This window comes from Sesamum indicum, linkage group LG10, assembly GCF_026168435.1.
Source record: "Sesamum indicum cultivar Baizhima isolate 11 linkage group LG10, ASM2616843v1, whole genome shotgun sequence".
NCBI lineage: Eukaryota > Viridiplantae > Streptophyta > Magnoliopsida > Lamiales > Pedaliaceae > Sesamum > Sesamum indicum.
The window spans coordinates 7,191,186-7,215,770 of NC_142666.1; the positions used below are offsets into that span (position 1 = coordinate 7,191,186).

General features: G+C 34.9%; 1 protein-coding gene and 1 long non-coding RNA gene across 5 annotated transcripts; one reads left to right on the forward strand and one right to left on the reverse strand.

The window, feature by feature from the left end:
* Positions 1-1,454: 1,454 nt before the first annotated feature.
* Positions 1,455-22,886, reverse strand: PHOT2 (phototropin 2). Of its 4 annotated transcripts, XM_011093656.3 has the most exons (24): positions 22,731-22,885; positions 21,686-22,407; positions 21,232-21,414; positions 19,805-19,896; positions 19,452-19,728; positions 18,621-18,837; positions 18,312-18,382; positions 17,695-17,801; positions 17,543-17,592; positions 17,339-17,443; positions 16,279-16,338; positions 15,966-16,055; positions 14,955-15,031; positions 12,064-12,148; positions 11,716-11,796; positions 11,117-11,220; positions 7,445-7,494; positions 6,978-7,084; positions 6,235-6,354; positions 5,386-5,437; positions 3,395-3,507; positions 2,193-2,333; positions 1,989-2,101; positions 1,455-1,843 (listed from the first exon to the last, which is right to left on the reverse strand). In XM_011093656.3, exons 2-23 carry the CDS (start codon positions 22,324-22,326, stop codon positions 1,991-1,993), a joined length of 2,934 nt encoding a protein of 977 aa, XP_011091958.1. In that variant the 5' UTR covers positions 22,327-22,407; positions 22,731-22,885; the 3' UTR covers positions 1,455-1,843; positions 1,989-1,990. The 4 variants fall into 4 exon arrangements, with proteins under 4 accessions (XP_011091958.1, XP_020552874.1, XP_011091959.1 ...); XM_020697215.2 differs by having other exon boundaries at positions 17,543-17,801; positions 22,731-22,886; XM_011093657.3 differs by lacking the exon at positions 11,716-11,796.
* LOC110012689 (uncharacterized) lies at positions 7,693-9,949 on the forward strand. The gene is made up of 2 exons (XR_016067903.1): positions 7,693-8,995; positions 9,153-9,949. It is a non-coding gene; the product is annotated as an uncharacterized LOC110012689 (long non-coding RNA).
* Positions 22,887-24,585: the final 1,699 nt, after the last annotated feature.

The window sequence follows — 24,585 nt, forward strand, 5'->3', positions numbered from 1 at the left end:
AGAGGGCCTTGACTAGATCATATATATCCTTAAATCTGAAGGAGCCATATACAACTCTCCTCCTCAGTTTCAGTCTCTCTCTCTATCTCTCTTTTCTCTTCAAATTTTTCTTGGTCTTTGAGATGAAAGAAAATAAAAAATGTTAATTAAAGTAACTCATTTGATTCTTAGTCTTTTGTGTTCTTGCCAGTACAAGAAGATCACATCCTCCTAGTGCAAGCGTAGACACATTTGGAAGATCTCTACATAGACATCTCGATCCATTGAAGGGAGGAATCAACGTTAGTAGCCGGTTCAAGAAATCAATGAGGGTATGGTTCTTTTATGATTTTGTTGCTTTCTTGCTTTATTCTTGGTCTATGGTTATTTTGTACACTAAATGCTTGGGAAAGATCAAAGGTGCATCCCTAGGGTAATTTACATACTTTGTTTCGATTTATTTTGATTTTTCGCACTTCCCGGGCCGATCCACTTCCTTCAACCTGAGGTTCATAGAACTATTTCCATATCCCCTTGTTATGTTTCGCATGGAAATAATTTTATATGATGTCACTTTCACCATTCTCATCTCCATGAGATCCCCTACATGTTTTGTCTCATTTTTCACATAATTTGAAGAACTCCAAGTGAGTTATGCTACTCTATGTTAAGTCCAACCAATTGACCAAAACGGATTATCGCCCTCACAACTAAGTGAAATAGAAAAATAACATGTATCTACAACTTTTCAGTACTTTGAAATCATTTCACAACTGGTGATACAATAAAGTGAAAAATGATAGCATCTCATACATTGTGATTATGAATGGAAGGCCTGGATCATCAAATCCAGTTTAATTTAATATTTTAACTTGTGAGGACTCAAACTATTTGTTTATGCAAGACCTCATCACATCATTTACTTTACATATATTTACAAGTCAAGAAAAGACAATTAACATGCATACAAAAGATTAAAACCCAGCATACTTCTGATGGATGATCGTGAACTGATTCCTATGCAACTTCATAGTGAATCAATGATCAAATAAATGAGATATAATGGCTGTCAATTATGTTTTTAGTTATTTGATATATTAAAAATGCAGAAAATAAATAGCAAGTAAAAACATAATGGACATATTCACCCGAAAATTTGACTTTGTTATGATTTACTCAAATGCACAAATGTGGGATATCTGTTTAGGCAGTTTTCTACCTACGGTCTTACAACATTGCAAAAAACAGAGGTTCCATGAATTTTAACAATGATTTTAATCGCAGTAACACTCCAAGTTTTGGCTTCCTTTGTGATTGAATTTGACCTTAAGACACTTTGATTCGACCAAGTTTCAACTCTCAATCGGAAATCCCACTTTCAGAGAAGTAGAACATTAATTCTGGAAAGGAGAGTATTACCATTTCTCCTTTGAGTTATAATTGTTCTCATCTTTCCTGTGAATATATAACATGTGTTATGGACAACAGAGACCAGTTGCATCATAGCAACTCTTTATTCATCAGTAGAAATAAAGAGTGCAGGTCAGAGGCTACTGCACAACAATATAGTGGAAATTAATTGATATTACATCGAGATAACAGACAGGGCAGAACTAGACGCCATCCACGCTATAACTATATACGGAAAACGAGCTCAAATATGATATCCCTCCAACCAACACCACTACCATCACCTCCTCAGCCACAACAAACCAAGGGGAAAACTATCTCAAACTGGGCTTAAACGGAAGTAATAACGGAATTTGGGAGTCTGTATTGTTTTTTGTGTTCATGTACCATATGGAAGTCGTTGCCTTCTGCACACATGAAGTAAATTGCTCCGATAAGACGAGCAGAGGTAGCCCTGCAGTTTACACTTAAACATTAATTTGTTATTATATACACGCCACTTCTTTCAGAATAGGCTGTCTAACCACTGGGGTTAATGTATAATCTTTAAGAAGAGAAAATCCAGAGAATAGCACAAAGCCTATGGGAAATGATCATACCTCTAGAATAGTTCCATTGGATGTACAAGAACTCCATCATCTGTCCAGTTTATGTCCTTTGCATCTGGTTCTTTTCCAATTAACTCAAGAGGTACATCTAGTGGTGGTGGGCTCTGCATACAGTTGGTCAGGACAGATTAATTCTTCTTCCAGTTGTAACTATTTTACAATTAAGCTTAGATAAAACTAATAGAGGATGATTACCATGCAACGAATGAGAGGCCATTGTATTCCACGAAAAAAAGGATGCTGCTTGATCTCATTTGCGCCACCATTTGACCCCAAACGGCTGGCAGGATCTCGATTTAACAATGCATGAATCAATTGCCTTGCTGGGAGTGTTACCTGCAAAGTTACCATATCAAGACTTCTGCCTGACTTCAAAAGAATCTCAGTTACTGTCTCTACAATACCCAAACTTAAAATGTATAACCTGCATAAATATCCCCAAATATTCATTAATCTTTGCTTGGTTCTTGTATACTTATAAAATTCAACACTTTCTAGAAAGTGGTTAAAATCAGATAACAACTTCCCTGAAATTGGATTCTTTCTAGAAAGTATTAATTTATAATTCTTTTTTACAATAATCATAAATTGGATATACTAGATGGTCAAATACAGCTACCAGAGTATCTCATGTATGCAGTTAGTTGATGGGAGTTTATATATGGTAAAAATACGTTATCACGTATATCTTGTTTAAAAACTATCTTTTGCCAATTCCTTTTCCCCCTTGAGGTAGTTTTTCTACATAACATTCACTGAGAAGAGCAGAACAAGTTCAATATGTGGGAAAACAGAAAAGAAATGAAGTCGGAGATCATTAAATTGATTTTTGTATGATAACTATGTTCGGTTGTGTCTTTGTAGAATTCAAATCAACGTTGGAGGATTTTTAGGGATTGTAAACATCTCTAGTTTATCTCTTTTCTTTTCTCCTTGAGGAAGGAATTAATTTGATCACAGCAGATTTTTTGGAAAAAGATCACGAGTGTTGTATCAATATTTTCGTTTGTACTCTTGCTATATAAAATATTCACACCTCTAAATCTTCAGTCTTGTATCCAGTATCATTCTGAGAGAAATATTTAAAGGAAAAGTTCATCTCCGACACCACCTCTACCCCCAATCCACTCAGTAGCTTAGGGAGTGTTCTTGAAGATTCACCTAAAACACACAACAAGCTGGGTAGCGGAGGAACTAAACTTCGGAAGTACAGCAATATCAGCCGCTACCGTTAACCAACAGTTTCCCTAGTAAAAATGTGGTAAATTTAAATGGCATGTCCGGAAATCACAGAGGTAATGTTTTGTTCCCAATGTACGTTAAGATACCGAGGAAGTGTCAGAAACCATGGAAGAAAACATTATAAGTGTAATGCTCAATAAAATACATTATTTTACCGGAATGCTACTTGGGAAGGTGAGATCTTTGTGCAAGATATTGGCAAAGGTTTTCTGCCTATTCTTTCCCCTGAATGGTGTACGCCCATAAAGCATTTCATAGAGCAGTATACCTGAATTTAAAAATTAAATGATTATGGAATCAGAAGTATGGCCATTTTGAAGCTAAATCCTGTGCCATTCATTAAGACAGAATGTCTTGGAAGACAAGAAACCATGCAATGCAAATAAGATAATTCATCGAATGCAGAGCTTCTATTTCTGGGAATGAGATATCTAAGTTAAGTGTATAGGTTTCTGCCTACCTATGCAAATGAAAGATATACATAGGAAATTCTGGTCTGCATTAGCAGGATGGAGGGACAAGAAATCCACTTCTTATGAAATCTTCAGTCGATTACTAATATCCAAGGTGATCTTTTAATCCTTATGACTTCTTTCAGGTCCGCAATATACTGAATCTAAATTTATAAGTCTCATCACATGCAGTTATGTCGAAACCAACTACATCTAATTTTTGTCACTCCGGAGAATGATCATCATAACCATATCAGCATTTTTTATACAACATTAGAAAATTATAGAAATATGAATACAAATTTGGAAAATGTACTTGGTGAAGAGGGAAATATAGATGGAAAAGTTATCAGAATGATCATCATAACCATATCAGCATTTTATACAACAAAAGCAATTTGTAGAAATATGAAAACAGATTTGGGCGAAGAGGGAAATAGAGATGGAAAGGTTTTCATGTATTTTCTTCACTAAATTATAGAACATATAGTATATAAATGAGAAGAGAGCAATCACTCTAAAGCATGAATAGCTTACTTCTTCTTCCCATTATTTTAAGGACTATTATATATCTAGAAGATTGACCTAAATGCATACATAGAGACTTGTTAAGGAAAAGTAAAAAGGATCAGGAAAGAAGAGAAGATTCCTGCCTCTCCTAAAAGGAGATCCTACCAAAAGACTGGATATAATCAAGACTTGTACCTGGGTACCAACACATAGATTAAGTGATCCTATTGTATCCAATAAAGGACAGTCTAAACACAGATAATGCTCACACGATGAGTTGTCAATTTTTCTTTTTTGTGTGTGAATTAATTAATTGAAACAGGATACTGGATCAACTTTCATGGAGGATTAATTATGAAGAAAGAAAAGAACTGATACTCACAAGTGAAAGTAAAGAACTGCACATAATATGATGTGGCACTTCAAGGTGTTTTATGGATGTGGAGTCCAAGAATATGAATACTAGGTGAGCTTGCATTTTAGGAAATTTCATCACTAGTGCAAATTACAGCAAAATGGAAATCCATTATCTGGTGAATTATACAAAATATGATATATCAAAACACGTATTGACGCATATAATGTTGATGTGTATTGTTTTAGTAGCATACATAATTGATATCTATATCAGTAAGTCATTTGGCTGATTAAATATGAATGAAGTTCAGTTTACCTATATAATTGGAAGTTTGAGGAAAACAGAACAGATAAAAGGCCATTCTCGTTTTTATGAATTTGTAAATTTTTTGGTGGTAGTATCTAAATAAATGGATGATTTAGTATGTTTACCAGTTATCCTTATTTCGAATGGAAGGACTGTTTCTAAGTGAATATCAGCCTTTATTATATCTAAACATCTACAGAAGAAGTTGTTGAAAAGCACTATCTCCTATATGAATGACCAAGACATACAAAATAAGTTCCATACCACAGCTTCACAGCAGCAAGTTGAACCAGAGTCATTACCACAAAGTCAAAATTGGTGGCCGTTTTACCTTGAGTAAAGATCCATGTTCTACTTTCAAATTTTATTATATGCTGGAAAATTGCTGTTGCAGTATTATTGATCTTTTATCTTGACATATAGGCAAAAGGGAGGGCCTTCAAAATAAGCTCCTCACCTATTGATGGCTCTAATTCACAGAATAATGTAACTCAGGAGTCTTTCACTTTCATAAACTTACCAAGAGCCCACCAGTCTATAGCACTACTATGACCTTCACCAGTAATGATTTCCTGCATTTAAGTCACCAGCAGAACTGAGTATCCACAATAACTTTATATGCTCACACCAGAATTTGCATCAGATATAATTCATTCTTTTGAGTAAAAATACAAAATAAAAGCTGAGAAAATTCAAATCTGAGCCTAAACTCAAGAAAGTAACATATGAAACATAGTAAATGATAGTTGATGCCGTTTTAAGACCAACAGTTGGTGTTTCCCTACAACTCATTTCAAGACAATTTTACCAATGTGTTGTAGTTAGATGCCTGTTCAGAAGATGGCCTCCCACGTAAGAATATGTCGATGCATCTTTGTGCGTTAACATTAAGAGGCTCAGTCACTCTGATCCATGCTCAACCATGTCAAAAGGAAAAGAGAACAGATGATTAAATTCTATGAACTTTCTACATTCATGCATTTGCTGACCCATATTAAGTTTGCTTCTTCTATTCCCTGATATAGAAAATAGGCTCTTAATACATTGAAGTCATGCCATGAGAGTCGTTTTCTAGGTGACGATATCAACCCGTTTGGCATCCTTACAAGAGAAACTCACAACTTAAAGTTATGAAAGTTTACTAATTTAGTAATGGCAACCCTGCAACACTAGAAAGTATACATCATTGGTTAATATCTACTTGCCTCAAATCAAAGACTTCGATTTAATTGAAAGTCATGGTTTTTGGCAGGCTAGACCTACTATTCAAAATATACTTGGAGAAGCAGTAAAATAGCGAGAAATGCCTTAGCCTGCTAACTAAGAAAATGGAACATTGAGTATTACAGAAGACGAAAAATCACCATACTGGTGCAATGTATTCTTCAGTTCCAACAAAGGAATTTGATTGAGTATTTGGTTCTGCAAAAAAACTTGGAGGTGGTTGACTCCTAGATCTTCTGTTCTTTGGTGGAGGATGCTTTATAACCTGCAAGATATTGTCTCCTTTAGTGAAGTATCAAAATTGAACTTTCTCCATTTTGAACCTAAAGAGCATTAATAGTACCAGAACCCCAGTATTTCATGATTGCTTATTATGGGAGAGGCTGGTTACATGTATATGCTGAATAATAATGGTTTTCTGAAGATAAAAGATGATAGATAGAACTAGAAAGAACCAACAAACCACTCCTGTACGGGGAAATCCTAGCCGCAAATTTTTCATTTAAATTGGGCTTCGAATATGTTGCAAGGGAAACAATATATTTTGAGTTTCAGCCATCTATTTATTGTTGTAAGTTGTAACCCAGTTTGATCAATGATAACAATTAAACTTCTCATGAAATCCGTAACAGAAGGAAATAAACCTTAGCCTAACCCTTTCCGGATATTAAACATAGCTATAGCTTTAAAAATGCTTTTGATTTATCAAATTCCAGAAAGGTTATTTAAGAAGAGTGATCATGAATAAAAAAATGATCCTAAAGTTTTGGTAAACATGGATTAATGCCAGGTCTTCAGGTAAAAAGATGGAAACTATTTGTCAAGAATCAGTTTTAAGACATGAGTCTAATAGAATAAATAATATGCAAGTGGATAGATCTTACGTACTTGGGGTTTACAAGCTGTCTTAAATGATAGATCAAAGTCTGTTAACACAACATGCCCATCTTTCTGAAGAAGAATATTTTCTGGTTTCAAATCCCGGTAAATAATTCCTGTAAGGAGAGAACAGGAGATGAAATCTGAAACCACTGATCATATATTAAAGCGAATAACCCATGCAGATAAACAAACATGTCTAGTGTTAGTCACTTAGAGTAACGAACCTCCTCAATGTCTTAGTCCTTGTAAAACAAGGTATCACAAAAGCTTCTTGAGAATAATGTTGATATACATACTGGAAAAATAGCACGAAAATCTGATGGCATACCTTATATTTATGAATGCCAACAGGAATCAATTAGGAATATAGGACTTGGACTCAACTCTGACTTAGGAAGGTAAACATGCTAAAGGTGCATGCCACCTAATATGCATCAAGAAAAATAGATATTTGTAGCAAACATGTGGAATACCTAAACAGTGAAGATATTCCAAGCCAATGACGACCTCTGCTGCATAAAACCTGGAAATTAATGACATTAAGTGTTCATAGTAAAACTCATGAATATCTGAAGAGCAGCTTGCTCAATAAAAATACGACACAAAAACCAAAAACCAAAATACAAAGTGGCTTGTTTTCTTCATAAAGAATGTCAAAAATATTATCATGAGTTCATATAAATTGAACATTCAAAAGCTTCGGAAAAGGTAGCTTGGAGGCAAACATATTCTTCATATTTTAAGATGAAAAGATCAGTATCTTGAACTAGATTAGCTAAAAGAACTGCTGAAATTGACTTTGTCTAATAGTTGAGCCTACAATAACATCAAATTTGGAGTATCCTCCAATGCCCTGCAATTCACTTTATTTTTAGTATATCTTCTCAATTAAGGAAAATGGTGGGGAAACTATATGCAAAATATGGTGTTGTTTGGGTGTCATACAAATTCCTTATATGGGAATACAGAAGTTAAGGGTTCATTTCCATTTCGCCAGTGCAGTCATATTCATCCTTTTGTCCACTTTTAACTGACTCTGGTGGCCGTGGTAAGAACCCATTAGGGTACCAGAAGTTATATGAAACTGGAAGGAACCACCTCAGTTTCTTCCACCACCTCCAAACCCCACCATGGCACCATCTATTGCCTGCCCCTTGCCTCTTGGTACTAAACCCCACAACTATCTTCCATTCCCTCAAACCTCCAAAAAAGTACTTGTTAGAAGATTTGATTAGGATTTTGTGTATATCTACCTTGTTTATAGTTGCTATTCTTGGTAGGTAGATCAATCATATCCTTACCTTATTCTCTCTAGTCCTAACACTATATAATTGGGACTAGCTCGTCAATGTAAATCAATCCTTTCCTTATTACTATTCAACATGGTATCGAGCAGGTTTTGCGAAACAAAACCTGTAAAACCCTAGCTCACCCGCTTCACCAACCCACCACCACATCTGCGCCGCCTATCTTCGTCGTCAACCTCGGTTTTCTGTCAACTTTTCCTTCTAACGGCACTCTTTTTTTTTTCCACTTTACTGTAGATATGATCCCTTAAAAAAAAAAAGAAGAAGAAGAAACAGAATGTTTACAGCCTTGTGATATGTTTTTAATCTTTGTCCTATACCTTTGTGTGCTTAAACTGTCAATCTATGGTGTCCTCCTCTGATGTACTTGATACGACCGTTGCCGTAATTATGTTCTTTGGTCTCGAGCCTTTAATTTTTTCTTGGTTCTCAAAATAAAATTATCTCATATTCTTTCCTCTCCTCCAACAACTAATGATGAAAAATTTGCTGCATAGCAACAATCTGAATATTCTGTTATGACTTGGTTGCTCAATAGTATGGAGGAGAATGTTAGTGCCAATGTAATGTTTCTGAGTTCCACCAAAGGAAATATGGGATACTCTATGCAATATGTATTCCCATGAGAAACTTTTTATTTTAAAACGGGATGGACGCACTGTCACAGGTTTTTTGCTTCATTGAAAGGTGCCGCTGGAGCCACCACTCACATCACTGGTAACAAATCTTGTTTGACCTCTTTATCTATGTCCACCTTATCCCCTGTACGCTTGGCTGATGGCACTCATTCTCCTGTTTCTAGCTCCGGTATCATTCATTGCTCTAAAGATCTTACCCTTGATAATGTTCTCTTTGCTCATTGTTTTCCCATCAGCGGACATTTCCTTTGTTGTGGGCATAGTGAGTCAATATATGGATAGACCCCTGACTATCCATAGGCAAGCTGCACAACTCAGGATACTCAAGTATGTTAAAGTTGCTCCGGGTAAAGGTTTGTTGTTCAAGAAACATGGTCATCTAAAGATAGAAGCTTATTCAGATGTTGATGCTGGCTCTAGAAATGATAGAAGATCTACTTTTGGATATTGCACCTATCTTGGGGGAAATTTGGCTACTTGGCGAAGTAAACTGTTGCTCGGTCTAGTGCAGAGGCTGAATCCAGGGCTATGGTTCTTACTGCTAATGACATGATGTGGCCAAAAACTTTGTTGGGAGAATTGGGGTTCTTGTACGATAAGCTACTACCTATTTACTGTGATAATCAGGCAGCCATTCATATTGCAAGCAATCCAGTATTTCATGAAAGGACAAAACATATTGAAATTGATTGTCAATTCATCCGTGAAGCAGTGATGAGTAGAAAAAATTTGTACTCCATTTACTCCTCATCAAAACAAATAGCACATGTGTTCACCAAGGCTTTAGGGTGCAAGCAGTTTCAGTTCTTATATAGCAAGCTGAGCATGGTTGATATATATGCTCCGGCTTGAGGGTGAGTGTTAGAAGATTTGATTAAGATTTTGTGTATGTTTGCCTTATTTATAGTTGCTATTCTTGGTAGGTAGATCAATCATATCTAGTCCTAACACTATATAATTGGGACTAGCTCGTCAATGTAAATCAATCCTTTCTCTTATTACTATTCAATAATACTCTTTCAAACCAGAATCACTACTGGATGCTGTACACTTCGGGCAACACTGGGGACCAGACAAGACAACAGGCCTTTGCACCGCCACATTTTCTTTTTCTTCCCACCTCATTCTCATGCAGTCAATTTGTGGGAATGAAAAGAAGAAACAGGGGAATAAAATCATAACTTAGTCTGAACTTTTCTTCAATAGGTAAATCGGCATTCATAATAATCTACTTCAGGACAAAGTATATGTGTATGTCTGAATTTATTTTTCTCAAAATGTTTCCTCGTTTCTAGTCTGGAAACATATTTGTTTGGTTCATTGTCTAAAGCAATTTTACGAAAGTACGTTCCACGAGCATTTCATGTCTTTCTCAAGGCCTAGTCCATAGTTTGGGAAACAAGGGTTTCGACATAGAATACTCCCAATTACATATTCGAAGAAAGGATCACACAATTTTCTCAGAATAAAATATCATATTGACCTGAAAAATAAACTGGTCAGTTCAAGTGACCAATTCAAAAACATTTTCACTTAAGAAAAATCAAGGGAAATTCAGAAAGATTTTTAGATTATGTACTGTAAAGTGAATGCAAACTTCATCTTTTCATCCAAAAATGCCCTATCAAGCTACGACATTATCCCCAATTTAAGTGCCTATACTAGTTTGCCACTTTTCAAAAGATAGCAAAAAAGTTACATATTTTCAGAAAAGAGCAAATACAGCCCCTTGCTTTTGGAGTATGCAATGAAACATAAATGATATACAACTTTGTTAATGTCTACCTCCCTACTTTATATCAAAGTAATTTTCAACTTCATGCCAGACAATACACCTACAAGCTTCAAGCTTTCTAGACCTAGTAAAATTGATCAATTCTGAAGCAAAATGCAAAGTATCTTCGAAAAATATTTAGTATATAGAATGACAATTATCATCTATATATGTTTTTGTCCATTCTAAAATTGTTAGGAACTCTCATACTATTGCATGTGTTGCAGCTGCAAAATAAATGCATTGATACCACCATGATAATCTAATTCATAAAAGATAGGAAAACTGCAAGTTCTTGGATATATTTGAATGAAGATGCACTTTGTTTATGTTTGTGTACGTCAATATCAACATCAATATCAAAGATATGGTGAGAAATATTTTTATTTTCTCTAAAATTCAATAAAGAAGTTAACCACCAATTACCTGGCTGAGTCCTCTTTAAACATTTTCAACGGCTGTTTGTCAAGCAATGCAAATAACTCTCCTCCAGGACAAAAATCTGTTATCAAGCAAACATGTGTAGGTGTCTGGACTTGGAAACAAATGGGTATCATGTCAGAAGATGGAGGATATCAGGAAAAACTACAAGAAATCAAAATAAGGGAGCTAGTAATGCTCAAAGCCCTGCCAATATCAGATACTGTATCCTAGGCAAGCCCTTGTAAACTTGAATGGAAGAATGAAAAAATCTTTATCACATTCTTAATCCCAGAAATGATGAAAAGGTGGATCAATTCCATGTTGTTTTTTATTATTCATCTATGTTCATTATTTGTTGTTTACTTTTTTCTCAAACAAAAAGCTATGTCCATCCCTCACAAACTTTTGTATTTCACAATGATGAATCTGGGGGCAGAAGGCACTTCTTACCAAGAATGGAAATATGCATCATGTTGGGAGATACAGACAATATACCAAAGATCACTTGGGACAGTAATGTAACATATTGCATTTTGGATGTTTGTCACTTTCCCTCATTGTGAATTAACATATGAGTAGATTGAGTTTCAAAAGATGATAACCTGAAAAGAGGTGTATAGTGTAGGAAGAAATGGATGATCCAAGAGCGAGATAATTTCTCTTTCAATGCATGCTCGATGAACCTGCACAGTTCTTTAGATCCTCAACCCAATCTTTAAGCAAATCAAGATGAAAGAATACTCTGTATCTGAGGGGAAAGCTATGTAATTGGAACATGGAATTCACATAATGCATCTCTATAACTTTATCAGGAAAAACTTAGGTTTCAAACAAAATTCTGGCTGATTGCCCCTAAAAGTCAATCTAACAGAGTTGAACACATGGCTCAGGTAGGAGTAAGTGAGCTGTCTAGATTAACCAATAACGAAACATATCATTGACAGCTATACCTTGTTACGATTCAGCATCATGGATTTATCCATTGCCTTCATGGCAAACAGTTGACCGCTACCTATCAGTTCCACCAAATGAACACTGCAGAAAACATTTATGTTTGCACAGGTGAAATAATTTTCAAAGTAGACTTAATGCTGAGATAATAAACCTTATCTAAAGGTGGACAGAAACAGGCAAGGAAGATTGTGTTGTAGTTATCATGAAACCCACTACTTATGTTGAAAGAAAATTCTATTAAACAAAAGAACACGCCAGATGAACAGAATGGAATAATAGAACCAGTATCTTTCTCCAAAATATGGATCATACTAGAGATCCTTCCCTGTTTTTAATTCATTTATTCTTTCAAAGAAATACTGTTATTCGAATTCTCAGATCTGTTTGAACAACAAATTGTTTTACATCTACTATCTTCCCCTTCAATAAACTTGCAGTTAGTTTTCATAAGGATAGGTTAGCCTGAATTCTGGAAAATTGCAGGGACGAATAGAAGCTCCAAGAACCCCTCTGGGCTCCTGATACCAGATTTTACCCCCAATTCACTCTGCTTTGAATTGATTTTATCCTTTTAGACTTTTGTAAAGCAATAGCCGCCGTCTCGTAGCCTTATTCATTTGAGTATTTACTTTGTCTCATTCATAAGTACATGATAGTCAAAAGCACTTGTGAGATCTATAATAGGTTAGTCAGTTGGTAGGACTAAAGAAGAGCTAATCCAGCCCGCTCCTTTCTATCAATATCAATCAAACAATAACAACAATCTAAGATTTCTTGCAGGATGTTTTGCAAAGACTAGGGCCTTCGATTACTTTTACTATTACATACAAACACAAGAAACTCCCATATAATGAGCCTCTGTATGAAGTTTCTATTTTGCACCATTAGATCCTTCACGGATTTTCATATAAGCATATAGATCTCCTGTAAGCGTAGAACAAGTAAATTAGTTGCTGACAATTTAATGTTTCAATTATTGAAACCAACATATGGGTTGAGTTGGCCTTCTGGCAAGTAGATTTTTGGGAATCCAAAAGCATACTGTTCTTAGGCGACTAAAATACTATCTTAACTTGTCCAAGAACATTAAATTTCCATTGAGTGCATTAACCCTATGCACTTCAGTAGTTCCTTCTCGGACTATGCATCTAGAGTTTCAAACAAGCACTAGAAACATGTAATCTCAACCTTTCAAGTTCACTGGTGGAGTCATCCCCAAAGTAGCAGGTCTATTACCTGTAATACTCACTCCATCCCAAAAATTATGGGTCTACGTGAGCTAGCATCAATGAGCTAGCACGAAGTTCTAAATGAGGATGGAAATTGTGTAGGCTTTGTATCTTAAAAATATGTGTACATTAAAAATGGTGCGAGTTGGTTTCATATTACTGCGTTAATCATGGAGATAGGTTTAGAAAAACAGTTTCCCTTCCAGGAAAATGGAGTTTCATTGTGGATATCCAGAAAAGGGAAACGAGAGCGATGAAATTGGGACAGAAAGTATACAAAATGAAATTATCAGTAAAATTAGAACCTCGATCAAAGAGATATATCATATATATGGAGTTTCCTCAAAACATGCGCGTTGCGCATATCCAACAGGTTCTTTGATCATTCACATTTTTAATTTCACTCCAAAAAAATAAAAAGCTCAAGAAATATTTAACATCTTGTATCAAAAAGTAAATAACCAGAACAGTTATTAGTATCATATGCAAATCCTTTAGTTCTTGAGATAAATAAATTTTTTTATAAATATTCTTTAAGAATATTTCATTCTTTTGATACGTAGGTAAATTACATAACTAATTGAAAATTCATTTTTTACTTATATACACGTAATACTTTTTTTATTTCTTAAATGTTAGTGAATGTACTTTCTTAGCACATATACTTATGCACACAAATATACTAGACGTGTAAACATAAGTTTGTTTAAAATTTTTATTCTACTTGACTATCTTTGCTAAAATTGTCAATTCTATTTGTCAAATTTTTAATTAGTATTTCTTATATTTTCTAGACATGTTCATCATAGTTTTTGGATTGCTTACTAGAACAAAAATGTTGAGAAGTTTGAATTTTTCATTAATAGTTTGAAACAGAACATATACTCTAATATGTATGTAAACATGTTATTGAGCTCTTGTATTTTTTTAAAAATAATACTTAGTTATTAAGATCGTCTACTCAACTAAGAAAATGCTCATTATTATATTTTTAAGAATTAATCTAAAGTTCAAGAGTAATTATATTTTATCTATTAATGCTTAAGTGGACTTGATATATACTGATGAAAAAAATCAGATTATTCGAATAAAAATGTAAATATATTAAAAATGTGTATTGTTATATCATACTTTGCAAATATTTAAGCTTTTTCAATAAAATTAATGCAATACAGTTGCATTTAATTACATCATCAATCGATCTGAGAAAATTAACATATAATATAATTTAATTTAAATGATGAACTAGAATGGTTCTTGAAAAGAATTAAACTATTCTTTAATTGATTGTGAATGTATATACCATAGGTTGTCACTTTCTCTGCAATCTTATATTTATTTATTGAAGTAGCACTCTAAATAAGTTGTCAACATAAGGAATGCACCCAATAGTGCTGCGACCATAAATGAGAGAATTTATGGCGGAATGCACATACAAACGCAAACAAAAATGATGAGTTAACTTGCTATGACACCAATTACTGTAAATTACGGAGTACGAATACTAATCAACAGACATGATAACATACATGAGCTCATAACAATGATGAACCTCATATAACAATGACGCATGTTTAAGCAGCTTGTGCATGTAATGAATTAATGATGACCAGGAGGATCACTTTTTTTATAAATCAAACAGTTTAGTGATTTTTTACCTGCCAGTATCTCCACAGCCCAAAGGACGTATGGGTTTGAAGTGGTTCAATCCAATCCTTTCACCAGTTTCAGTGATCTACGAGAGATGGAAAGAAGCAACATAAGCTATTTAAGATAAGAGTGAGTCAATCCAATCCTTTGACAAGGTAACATCATGTGAGCCCTTTAAGCTATCTAAGATAAGAGTGGCCATAGCTCATAGACTTTAAGCAAATGAGACATAACAGAAACTAGTTCGATCTTGTTAGTCAAAAGAAGTCTATGGAGCATCCCCTTATTGCATTGGTTTTCCATGCAAACAAAATTGCACATGATACATATCAACTAGACTGCTCTGGGATATATAACAATATGTCAACAATGAATGATGTAGCACAAAATTTTCAGTTCCCCTTACTTTAAAAGAATGGTGCCCAATAATGATTGTCATGACAATCACAAGACACATCATTCAAATAAAATTATTTTAGAATTTGCAATCACAAACTAGAAAATATATATACACACACACACACACAGAGAGATTTTGAAATGATAATAATAGGAAAAAATTGTGAATTTAGATTTATTTGTATCTCTATCTAAAACTAGAAACTTTCAGTCTGCTTGCTATAAATTCAAACAAACAATAGATTACCACCAGTATATACTTTCTTTTAGATTGTCATAGGAATTTTCAACATATGACAGGAATCACATAAAATTAGTAAGATATCTGCAACAAAAAAATTGAGAACTTAGATTCTCTGCTATTATATGCTGACTTTATAAGATATTCAGCATGTTCCAATGCTTTTGCAGTTATATGAAGACGATACAAGAAATCAACAGCAGAAACAATGGAAATGAATCCTGGAAGCTTGATCAAATACAGGCGCTTCACATTGTCAGTGATCAAGGAAATGAACTCCAGAGATAATTTGCTTCGATATGCTAGGTCTGCTATGATTACATCATTAAACAGATGAAAACAAATGTTAAAAAGAAATTCCAACCCTGCAAAGTGATACCTTTCTTATTGCCGCCCATGCAGTGCTATCCCTTTTGTGGGGCTTGGGGAATACAGGTTGGGAATGTATAGCCCACAGGTCTTCCGGTCTCTGAAAGTGACATAACATATCATGCATCAGAAAAATAACATTAAGACTCATGCTTTGGAAGTAATTCCAACAACAGTCTCAGAAGATCATAGCATGAAAAACAATTCAACCTGTATTTTAAACCGTCTCTCTATATTCAGGCCAAAAGTTATTGCACAAGTTCACCATTCTGAAAAACTAATTTGTATAAGGGTTTTAAGAATTGAGAGAAAGAATACCTTACCAAGTTGGCATCAGGAAGTTCCCGAACAGCTTCATCAACATTTTCTGCAGTAGCTTTGACCTGGTGGAGAAATATGTAGCTGATGACGATCTAACTTGAACTTGAGTGGTATGGAAACATGATGAGAAAACACATGAAGGAATAGTGAATCCTAACGCCCTAATTCTAATATAAGGACTTCATTCGCTGGCTGGATGATGTTGCATATATTTGGTCCCAGCAACTTACCTCAATAAAGAGAGAGAACATATTTCTGCAATGACAATATATTGAAAGAAAAAATTTATGGATGAAACAGATCAGAGCTCAATTCCTCCTGAAAACACTTTATCACTTCAAATTCTTTGTTATCAGGAAACCCTTTAGCAGCCAAAGTACTCTATACAACTAAGACCATTCATAATTCTCAATGTAAAAACTTTATTGTAATATTACTAACAATGAGCATAAACTGCAAGGTTAGCCAACCAGTTGAAAAATATCTTGGCAAATTGGTGATGCAATCTAATAGGCGAGACATGATCCTAACCACCACATTCACTACTATGATGAGATTTATTTCTATTTTAGACTTTACTTTCGTTATTTTTGAATTATTTTCTTTTAAAAGGTTTGTCTAATTAACCATCTAGGTCAAACTTCTATGCATAATCTGTTTTCAGGATACTGTCCCCAATTGATTAATTTTGCATACCATGTCACTCAGTTAGCAGATATTTACTTCATCATATCAATTGGTTAGTGCTCAATTTCTAAATTTATTTAGATTCGAAATTTGGCCAAGTGTATGTTAGGTTGTGTAATCAAATAGCGGGAGGCCTAGTTTCAAACTGTTTCTGAAGTCCTAACAAGTTCTGCAATGAAATGTGCAATCTTTAAACATTAGGACCTACTGAATGTTAATTAGAAGCACTAACTTCCTGTTGCTTTTTTAAATGTGCAACAGGTGAAGCTCCCTCTTCCCTTGGATTTGGAAAGATTAATAATCAAGTAGATTAGTCCTAACACACTACCTACTGACTTTAAACCAAAACGAAGAAGACAACAACAAAAGTTATACCAATTTAGCACTCTGTTGCTCAGTTCTCTCCGAGAGGCGGTTCTTCAGCGGTTCAACATGATCACTTCCATCCAGTTGTACACCAATGAAATATTGGAGCTCACCCTGAAATGTCAATAATGATCGGACGGTCAAATTGCATCATCAATAAATCAAAATTGCTCAAGCATAAATCACAAGAAGATTTCACATTTGCAATACTACCTTCTGGTCACGCATAGGTTGCAAGTGAAATAAATTCCAGAATTTCTTCCCTGATAATTCCAAGAGAATTGATAAGTCCAGGTTAAGATTTTTAACAAGTAATTGATGTCCTCTTAACTTGTACTTTGAGGATATCAAAAGTCGCAACTTACCACTCTTAGTATAATTAATCAACTGAACAGTAATTTCCCTTTGTTCCCTGATGGCGTCCCGCACCTTTGAAACAGTAGCTTGATCAGTTTCTGGTCCTTGGAGAAACCTGGGCATGTTCAACCACATTAGGTAACATCAGATTCATTCATACACATTGAAACCAGGATAACATAATCTTACCAAAGGAAAAAGAAAATAGCAAGGAATGGGGTGGAACACCTCTATTTCAAAGAGTTTCATAAACAAGGAAAACCAAGCCAATTATATAAATCTAGATTACAATTGAAGCATGGAAGGAGTGAGATAATTTTATGAGCAATCCTGTCAGAAGATCTATATAAGTTTTTCCATTGAGTGATTGGGAGTATCTCCTCTTGTTCGAAAGAAATACATCAGAACACGAAAACTGAGATACATAAGTACACCATTAAGTTTGTTTTGGAGAAAGATAATAAAAGGAGGGCACTTAGGAGAAATACATAAAAATAACTATATACTGCAGTCTATTGCTCTGTCTCATCGCTAAAAGTTAGATCAATTACACCCATTACTTGAAGATAACGAAGCTATCACAAACTGAGTTTAAAAAAACGGTAACACGTAAATAAATTCGGACCTGCAATTCCTTCCCAAAATTTCTTCGCGTGTATACTCCGTCAATTCAAGAAAGCTATCTGATGCAAATATCTGCAAGTTAAGAGTTGCATTCTTATAGTCCAATGCAAGACCTCACCAGAAAAGTAATACACTAACAGAATAGAAAAAGATTGGTATCTGAAGGATAATGATTAATACAATGAACAGAAAACTGAAATTGGAAGCAGTTCATATGATTTTTACGTGGGAGACATTCTCCAATTTTTTTAAAACAAGGTGAATCTAATAAATAAAATGTATAGAATCAGTAATATATGATTCATCTTACAATTGGATTATCAGGAAGTCTAGGATCCGTTATGACAAAATTCTTTTCAATCCGTTCTAATGTTGTTGCCAAGTCAAAGCCTTGACGTATATCCCTTTCTCTTTCAGCTTGTTCCCAACTGTTTGTCCGTTGAATTTCTTTTGTCATTAAAATCTCTGGCTCCATAACTTGTTGATTTTCAATAATACCTGCATTGCTTGAAGACCTCCTTTTGGGCCTACAGAAACACAAAAAAGTTCAATGCAGTTGAATGTTTGTCTGATCTGTCAAAAGGGAACATTGAATTTCACCATACTACAGACAGCATGGGGTGACCCAAATTCCTCATAAGGAAAATTGGATAAGCATATCAAAGTATTGAATTTGGATGGAGATTCTATAAAGTGGCAAGTTCAGCTTTGTCAATCCCAGAACTTGCCCCAATACGAAATATTCCCCCTCTACAAAATGAAAATCATCAAACATTGTGCAGATACCATGTTTCTTAGATGGAAAAACTTGATAGTCAAGGACACTCTAGTAAAAATTAAGGGCACAGATTTTCTAGTATTTCAACCAGATTGATATATCATATCAGTTATTCCATAACAAAGTTTCATATAACCATGCAACCTCGCCTGACTAAAAATTTTGAATTATGAAGTTTGAATTTTCTAAGATGGATTACCTCAAGACCCCCACCGGCCCCAGCAAACTACAGTTGTACAATTTCTTTACTCCTTTTACCTTATCATTAAAATTGGCTGCAGTATATGTAATACATATTGTGGACATATAAACTTGCACAATTGAAAGAAAAAACAACTGGAAACAGGGAAATACAGGGCTCACCCCCCTAATGAAATGCGCGCCGACTTACTGGACTTGTTCCTTGTGTCTTGCTGAGAACCTGAATGAGATAAGTTAATTTTTGAACCCAGCTCAGTACTTTGTCGCCTAGGGGTACCTTTATTATCCATTACAGCTGGTCCAGGGAGCATGTAATCTAACTTCTCATATTCAGTCATGGCAACAGTGTCATGACTCTGGGACCTTTTGTGGGGCCGTGGATCCTTCAGGGTTTGTACAACCTCTGTGATGGAATCTAAAGCAACTTCCTTTTGACGAGCTGAAGCAAATCAATCAAGTCATATTCCAAATTGAAGTTGGTTATTTGCATTTACAAGCTGTGCAGGGCTACTTACCATCATAACGAATTAATGACTTTGGTAATCCATTAGGCCGTAGAGCTTTATCGTTCACCCCTTCAGTGTATTTGCTGACCTCAACCTGCATTCTGTCAAGGAACATGGCATGTATCAGACTAAGGGAAATTCTTGGTAATGTTAGCAGAAAACAACCAATCAACAAAATGATGCATCCGGGATCCAAGATGAATAGCTTCAGAGTATGGCATCATAGCCATACACATAAACTAAGGAGGGGAATGAGAACGCAATCATGGATTTAAACTTCGTTATTAGCTCAGCCATTCATGTAAGAGAATATAAATTTGGAGCAGAACTTCAAGAAAAGTAGCTACAGCAGGAGTAAAATAAAAAGATAAACATCCACTATGAACACAAGTTCTGAATATCAAAAAATGTTATCAGCCTCAAACTTATGCCTGGAATCTTGCCAAGGAATATTTGGAATCAGATAACTCAGTGTAATATATGTGCATTCATTTAGGCCATGGGCATTGGTCGTGGCCAAAGGATTACTCTCCTCAACCTACTATAGCCCCACGACCTGGATATAAAAGTACCTTATTGGTCCTACATCTCCAGTATGTAGGAATAATTTGGAAAGAAAAATTATAAACCCTTGAACTTCCAAAAGCTTTTCTATTGATAAGAGAAGCAACGACACCTAAAAATATATATATGCTTTTTACTTACAAACATAATATGATACACAACATAATATCGTTCAAAACACCAATATTTGTCAATTTTTTAAACCCCATATACATTGGGCGATTGCTAAAGTAACGCTTTCCTGTTCCAACTGTTGGTTAATAGTTGCCCAGCACATAATTTAATGAAATGTGATCCATTATTGTCTGAAATGTTCCAAAACAGGATAGAAAAAAAAAAAAAGGAAATGTACAAAGCAAGGACCTGCAAACTCAGTTGTTATGCAAGCATACACATATTTCTATACTTTCTGTATCTATCTTTTATTTTAGATGCACCTGATAAATGCAGAAAGAAATTACTTTGACTTCAATTATCGCAATAGTTGGATTTCTTTATGTTTGGAGGAAAACGATCAAGGAAGTAAATGTTTTTCAGAAGCTATGCAAACAATTTTGTCATAGTAAGGAGGTAAAATTAATAACGAAGGTAAAATAGCACCATTCTGATCTCGTCAACTGAAAGAAACATCATCACAATGATTTTGCAATAGATCTGACAGGTATACCGAAGAGTTTACTTTAAAAAGCTATTATCATGTATTTTGGAGCAAGTTATAATGACTTCACATTTATTTTAAAACTAAATTTCTGATTACTTCTGCAGTGACTGAAGTATTCATCTAATCCTATCACCTCTACACAATATAAGGAATTACAGAGGGTTGGTGAAAATAAAGATTGGTTAGTGCAAGTGAAAAGAAGGAACTTTACCCAATAAATTTTATGGTTCTTCCTTTATCATCTTTGATTGGAGTGATTGTCAGCAGATTCCAAAATGGGGTGCCATCCTTCTTGTAGTTTAGAAGCCTCCCACAATAGCTTGTTCCTGTTCTTGCTGCATTCCTTATTTTCGCTACCTCATCCTGGTCTGTATCAGGGCCCTGTAGGAAACGGCTGAACCAAAGAACACACAACCCTCTTCAGCCTCTTACCGAATTCCATAACAATAAACAAATCCAAAATAGTTTAAGCAGCTCTAATATCGTGAAAACGGGACACCCTGTTGACCTCAGTGTCAAGAGAAAAAGAAAAGTTTTGACCCATTCATTTGATGTAAAGTACCACAATTGAAGTTGAAGGGCTTGAACTATTATAGCTTCTAGTGTACATAACTAATGCATCTATGCACAAAATGATAAGGTTAGCTAAAGCAGTTAATTCTCACCAATTCTTCCCAATAACCTCTTTTGAAGTATAGCCAGTCATTGTGAAAAAGCCACTGCTCGCGTACACAATAGGGATATCTGGCTTTGTCGCATCAGAAACAACAAATGTCTGTTGCAGTGTTGCCAAAGCATCCTTTATGTCCTGGGACACCCTTGGAAATTCAGATCCAACACTAGACTCCTCCGATATTCTTGCTGATCCAACAGAAGATCTTTCTAGCGAATTCTTACTTCTTTCTCCTTCTCCAGATAGATCCCTTGCCCCCATACCTATGGCATGAAAGCTACCTTCACCAACATCTGTCCTAACCATAAGTCCCCATTCTGCAGTTCTTTCAGCAATACTAGCCTCCATCTCAATCCTTTTCTTCATGTTGTCACCATCTTCTGTTCCCTTGGAATTTCCCGCCAAGCCTGTACTACCATGGTCAGCAGAAGTGATGTGAGATTTGTCTGGCTCAAGCTCAAATGCCATCCATTTACTGCCAGTCTGATTCCCACCTGGTTCTCCTTGCACTGAAAGTACTTGCACATCATTCCCATCATCCCTCCTAGTACCAGCAGGCCATCCATCATTACGAGTCACAGATGGTTCAAACACATCAATTGATCGCTTCTGCTCTTTACTACTTGACTCCATTTCCAAATTCCCTTTATCACAATGAAAGGATCACTAAAATATACCACCAACCATCACCAAAACAGCAACCCTCTTCTTTCCCTGTTCCATACAAAAAACATTAAGGCCTCAACTCTCAGAACTTTCCTTGCATTTTGATAAAAACTCCCAAGACAGCATGGTTTCTGATATCAATTTAACTGGATTGAGACAAAGTAGTTTTGCATATCACAATTACAAGAAAAACCAACATAACACAGCAGCAGTAAAAAAACTCGTGCTGATCACAAATGATTAACACACGAAATAGCCAAATTTATCTCTCTCGCATAAATATATTCATACTTCAAAGATTACAACTACGAAATGAAGCAGAAATTAGCATAAACTGACAACGGTTGAAGAATTAAGAGCAGAAAAACAACCTGGAAATGAGAAAGCAGTGGAGACTGCATGTGTGTTCAGTTGGACACAGGAAAAAAAGATAAGTGGAAGAATAGTGTTCACAGAATAAATGGGATTGCCAGCAGATAGTCCAAATATATGTGGCCACAATTTGCAACACCTGTGTGTGTTGGTACCGTAGTCGTTCATAATTTCCCCATTCCAGGAGACTGGAACTGGCGGTCCATCGCTTGGTTAAAAACATGCAAAAGACGAAACTATCCTCCAGCTCGTACTTACAATATTTTTAGGCAAAATGCAATTTTGATCCAACTTAATCAATCGCATATTAAATGTAAGATACTTATTGCTAACTTTTTTTAAATTATAAATCAATTACATTATAAATAAATAACAGTTGTTTTGTAATTGATTCAGGTCCGCGCAAATTTGATTTGGATTAAAAAATTTTGATTTTTTTTTAAAAAAGAACCACCTGAGGAGAGCTTTTCGGAGTCCCCATCCCTTTTACATTAATTCAAGTGGAGAAAATAGGTTAACGGGAGTACTGACTCACTAAAATCACCTAAAAAGTCATAAATAACGAGTATTATTCCCTTACATAATACATCAATAAAAGCATAAATTATGAGTACTATTCCCTTATAGGAATATATAGTTAAACCATAAATAAGGAGTACTATTCCCTTACAAAAAGCTTCGATCAACAAAAAGGTACTAATTTGTGTAAAAATTATAGCATGTCAAAAATTTCTGCCCACCACCTCTTGATCAATTTTGTTCCTGAAAAGAATGCAAAACTCAAATCTCCAAGGAAGCATATGAGTGAGAGCAACTCCTTGATGCAATAACACCACAAGACAGAACATGCAAGCATGGGTGAGGAGTACAACTCCGCAACAACATCAAGGCAATCGACATGAGTGTATATATACTATAATGCAAGTCTAGAGCGATCAACTCCCTAACCCATATGCACAAAAGAATGGGGAGGCCACCTTACAAAAATGGTCAAATGTGAGAAGGTATTAATGTTTTCTTTGCTAGAACAGAATAAGAGAAAAAATCACACCAAGTGCAAGAGAAGGGGCAACCGAATTGGCTAGGGAAGGAGGGGACTTTTTGTGTTGTGTAATAATGTGATAATTATTTCCCAAATAATTATGTAACATATATATACATATCTTGTATTGATAATTAAAATTTTATCTAGATACATTCTTTTATCTATAAGGTACATTTCTCTTTATTCCAAGAGATGCCCAACAATGATTAAAATTTGCATTTTCTAAAATTGTAATTTGCTAGTCATTTATTTCCTTCCATAGAATTTTCCATGGGCTCAAAATTAGGGGGCTTGGCTGACTTTTACTAAATAAAGATTCAAGCCCAATGAATTTTTATTTAAATCTAATTTTGATAAAAATTCATTTAATTGAGCCCAACTTGTATTTAATCTAATTAAATACATAAGCCTAAATTATCTTTATTAATTAATAAGATCCAACTTATTAAATAATAAGGACAAACCCAATATAAATTAATGCCATTAATTTATTTTTGGGTTTTTTTCCATCTAATGGATCTCTTTTTTGTAAGTAATCTAATTACTTGTGGAATTAATTCCTTGTTCATTTCTGGTGATTTGTGTGTGACACTTTAGGTTCACCTTTCAGCTAGACTTGGACTAGTGTGTAACACTATTATTAATTACATCTAATTTAATTAAAAATTCTTGATTAACCGTTAATTAAGAAATCAAGAAAGCTCGTCACTATGGATGGCCGTCTAGCAACGGTCCATGGAATTAGAGACTAGGTGAATTTTGTGTGAATATTTAGGCTCTCGAGTCCATACGGGTACGGTCCTTCCATC

Coding starts and splice junctions, on each gene's coding strand:
- PHOT2 (XM_020697215.2), bottom strand. CDS start 22,326: ATGGAGTCAAGTAGTAAAGAGCAGAAGCGATCAATTGATGTGTTTGAA. Junction 16,056..16,278: donor AACTTCCTGATGCCAACTTG/GTAAGGTATTCT, acceptor TGTCACTTTCAG/AGACCGGAAGACCTGTGGGC. Junction 3,508..5,385: donor TATAGACTGGTGGGCTCTTG/GTAAGTTTATGA, acceptor TTTTAAATTCAG/GTATACTGCTCTATGAAATG.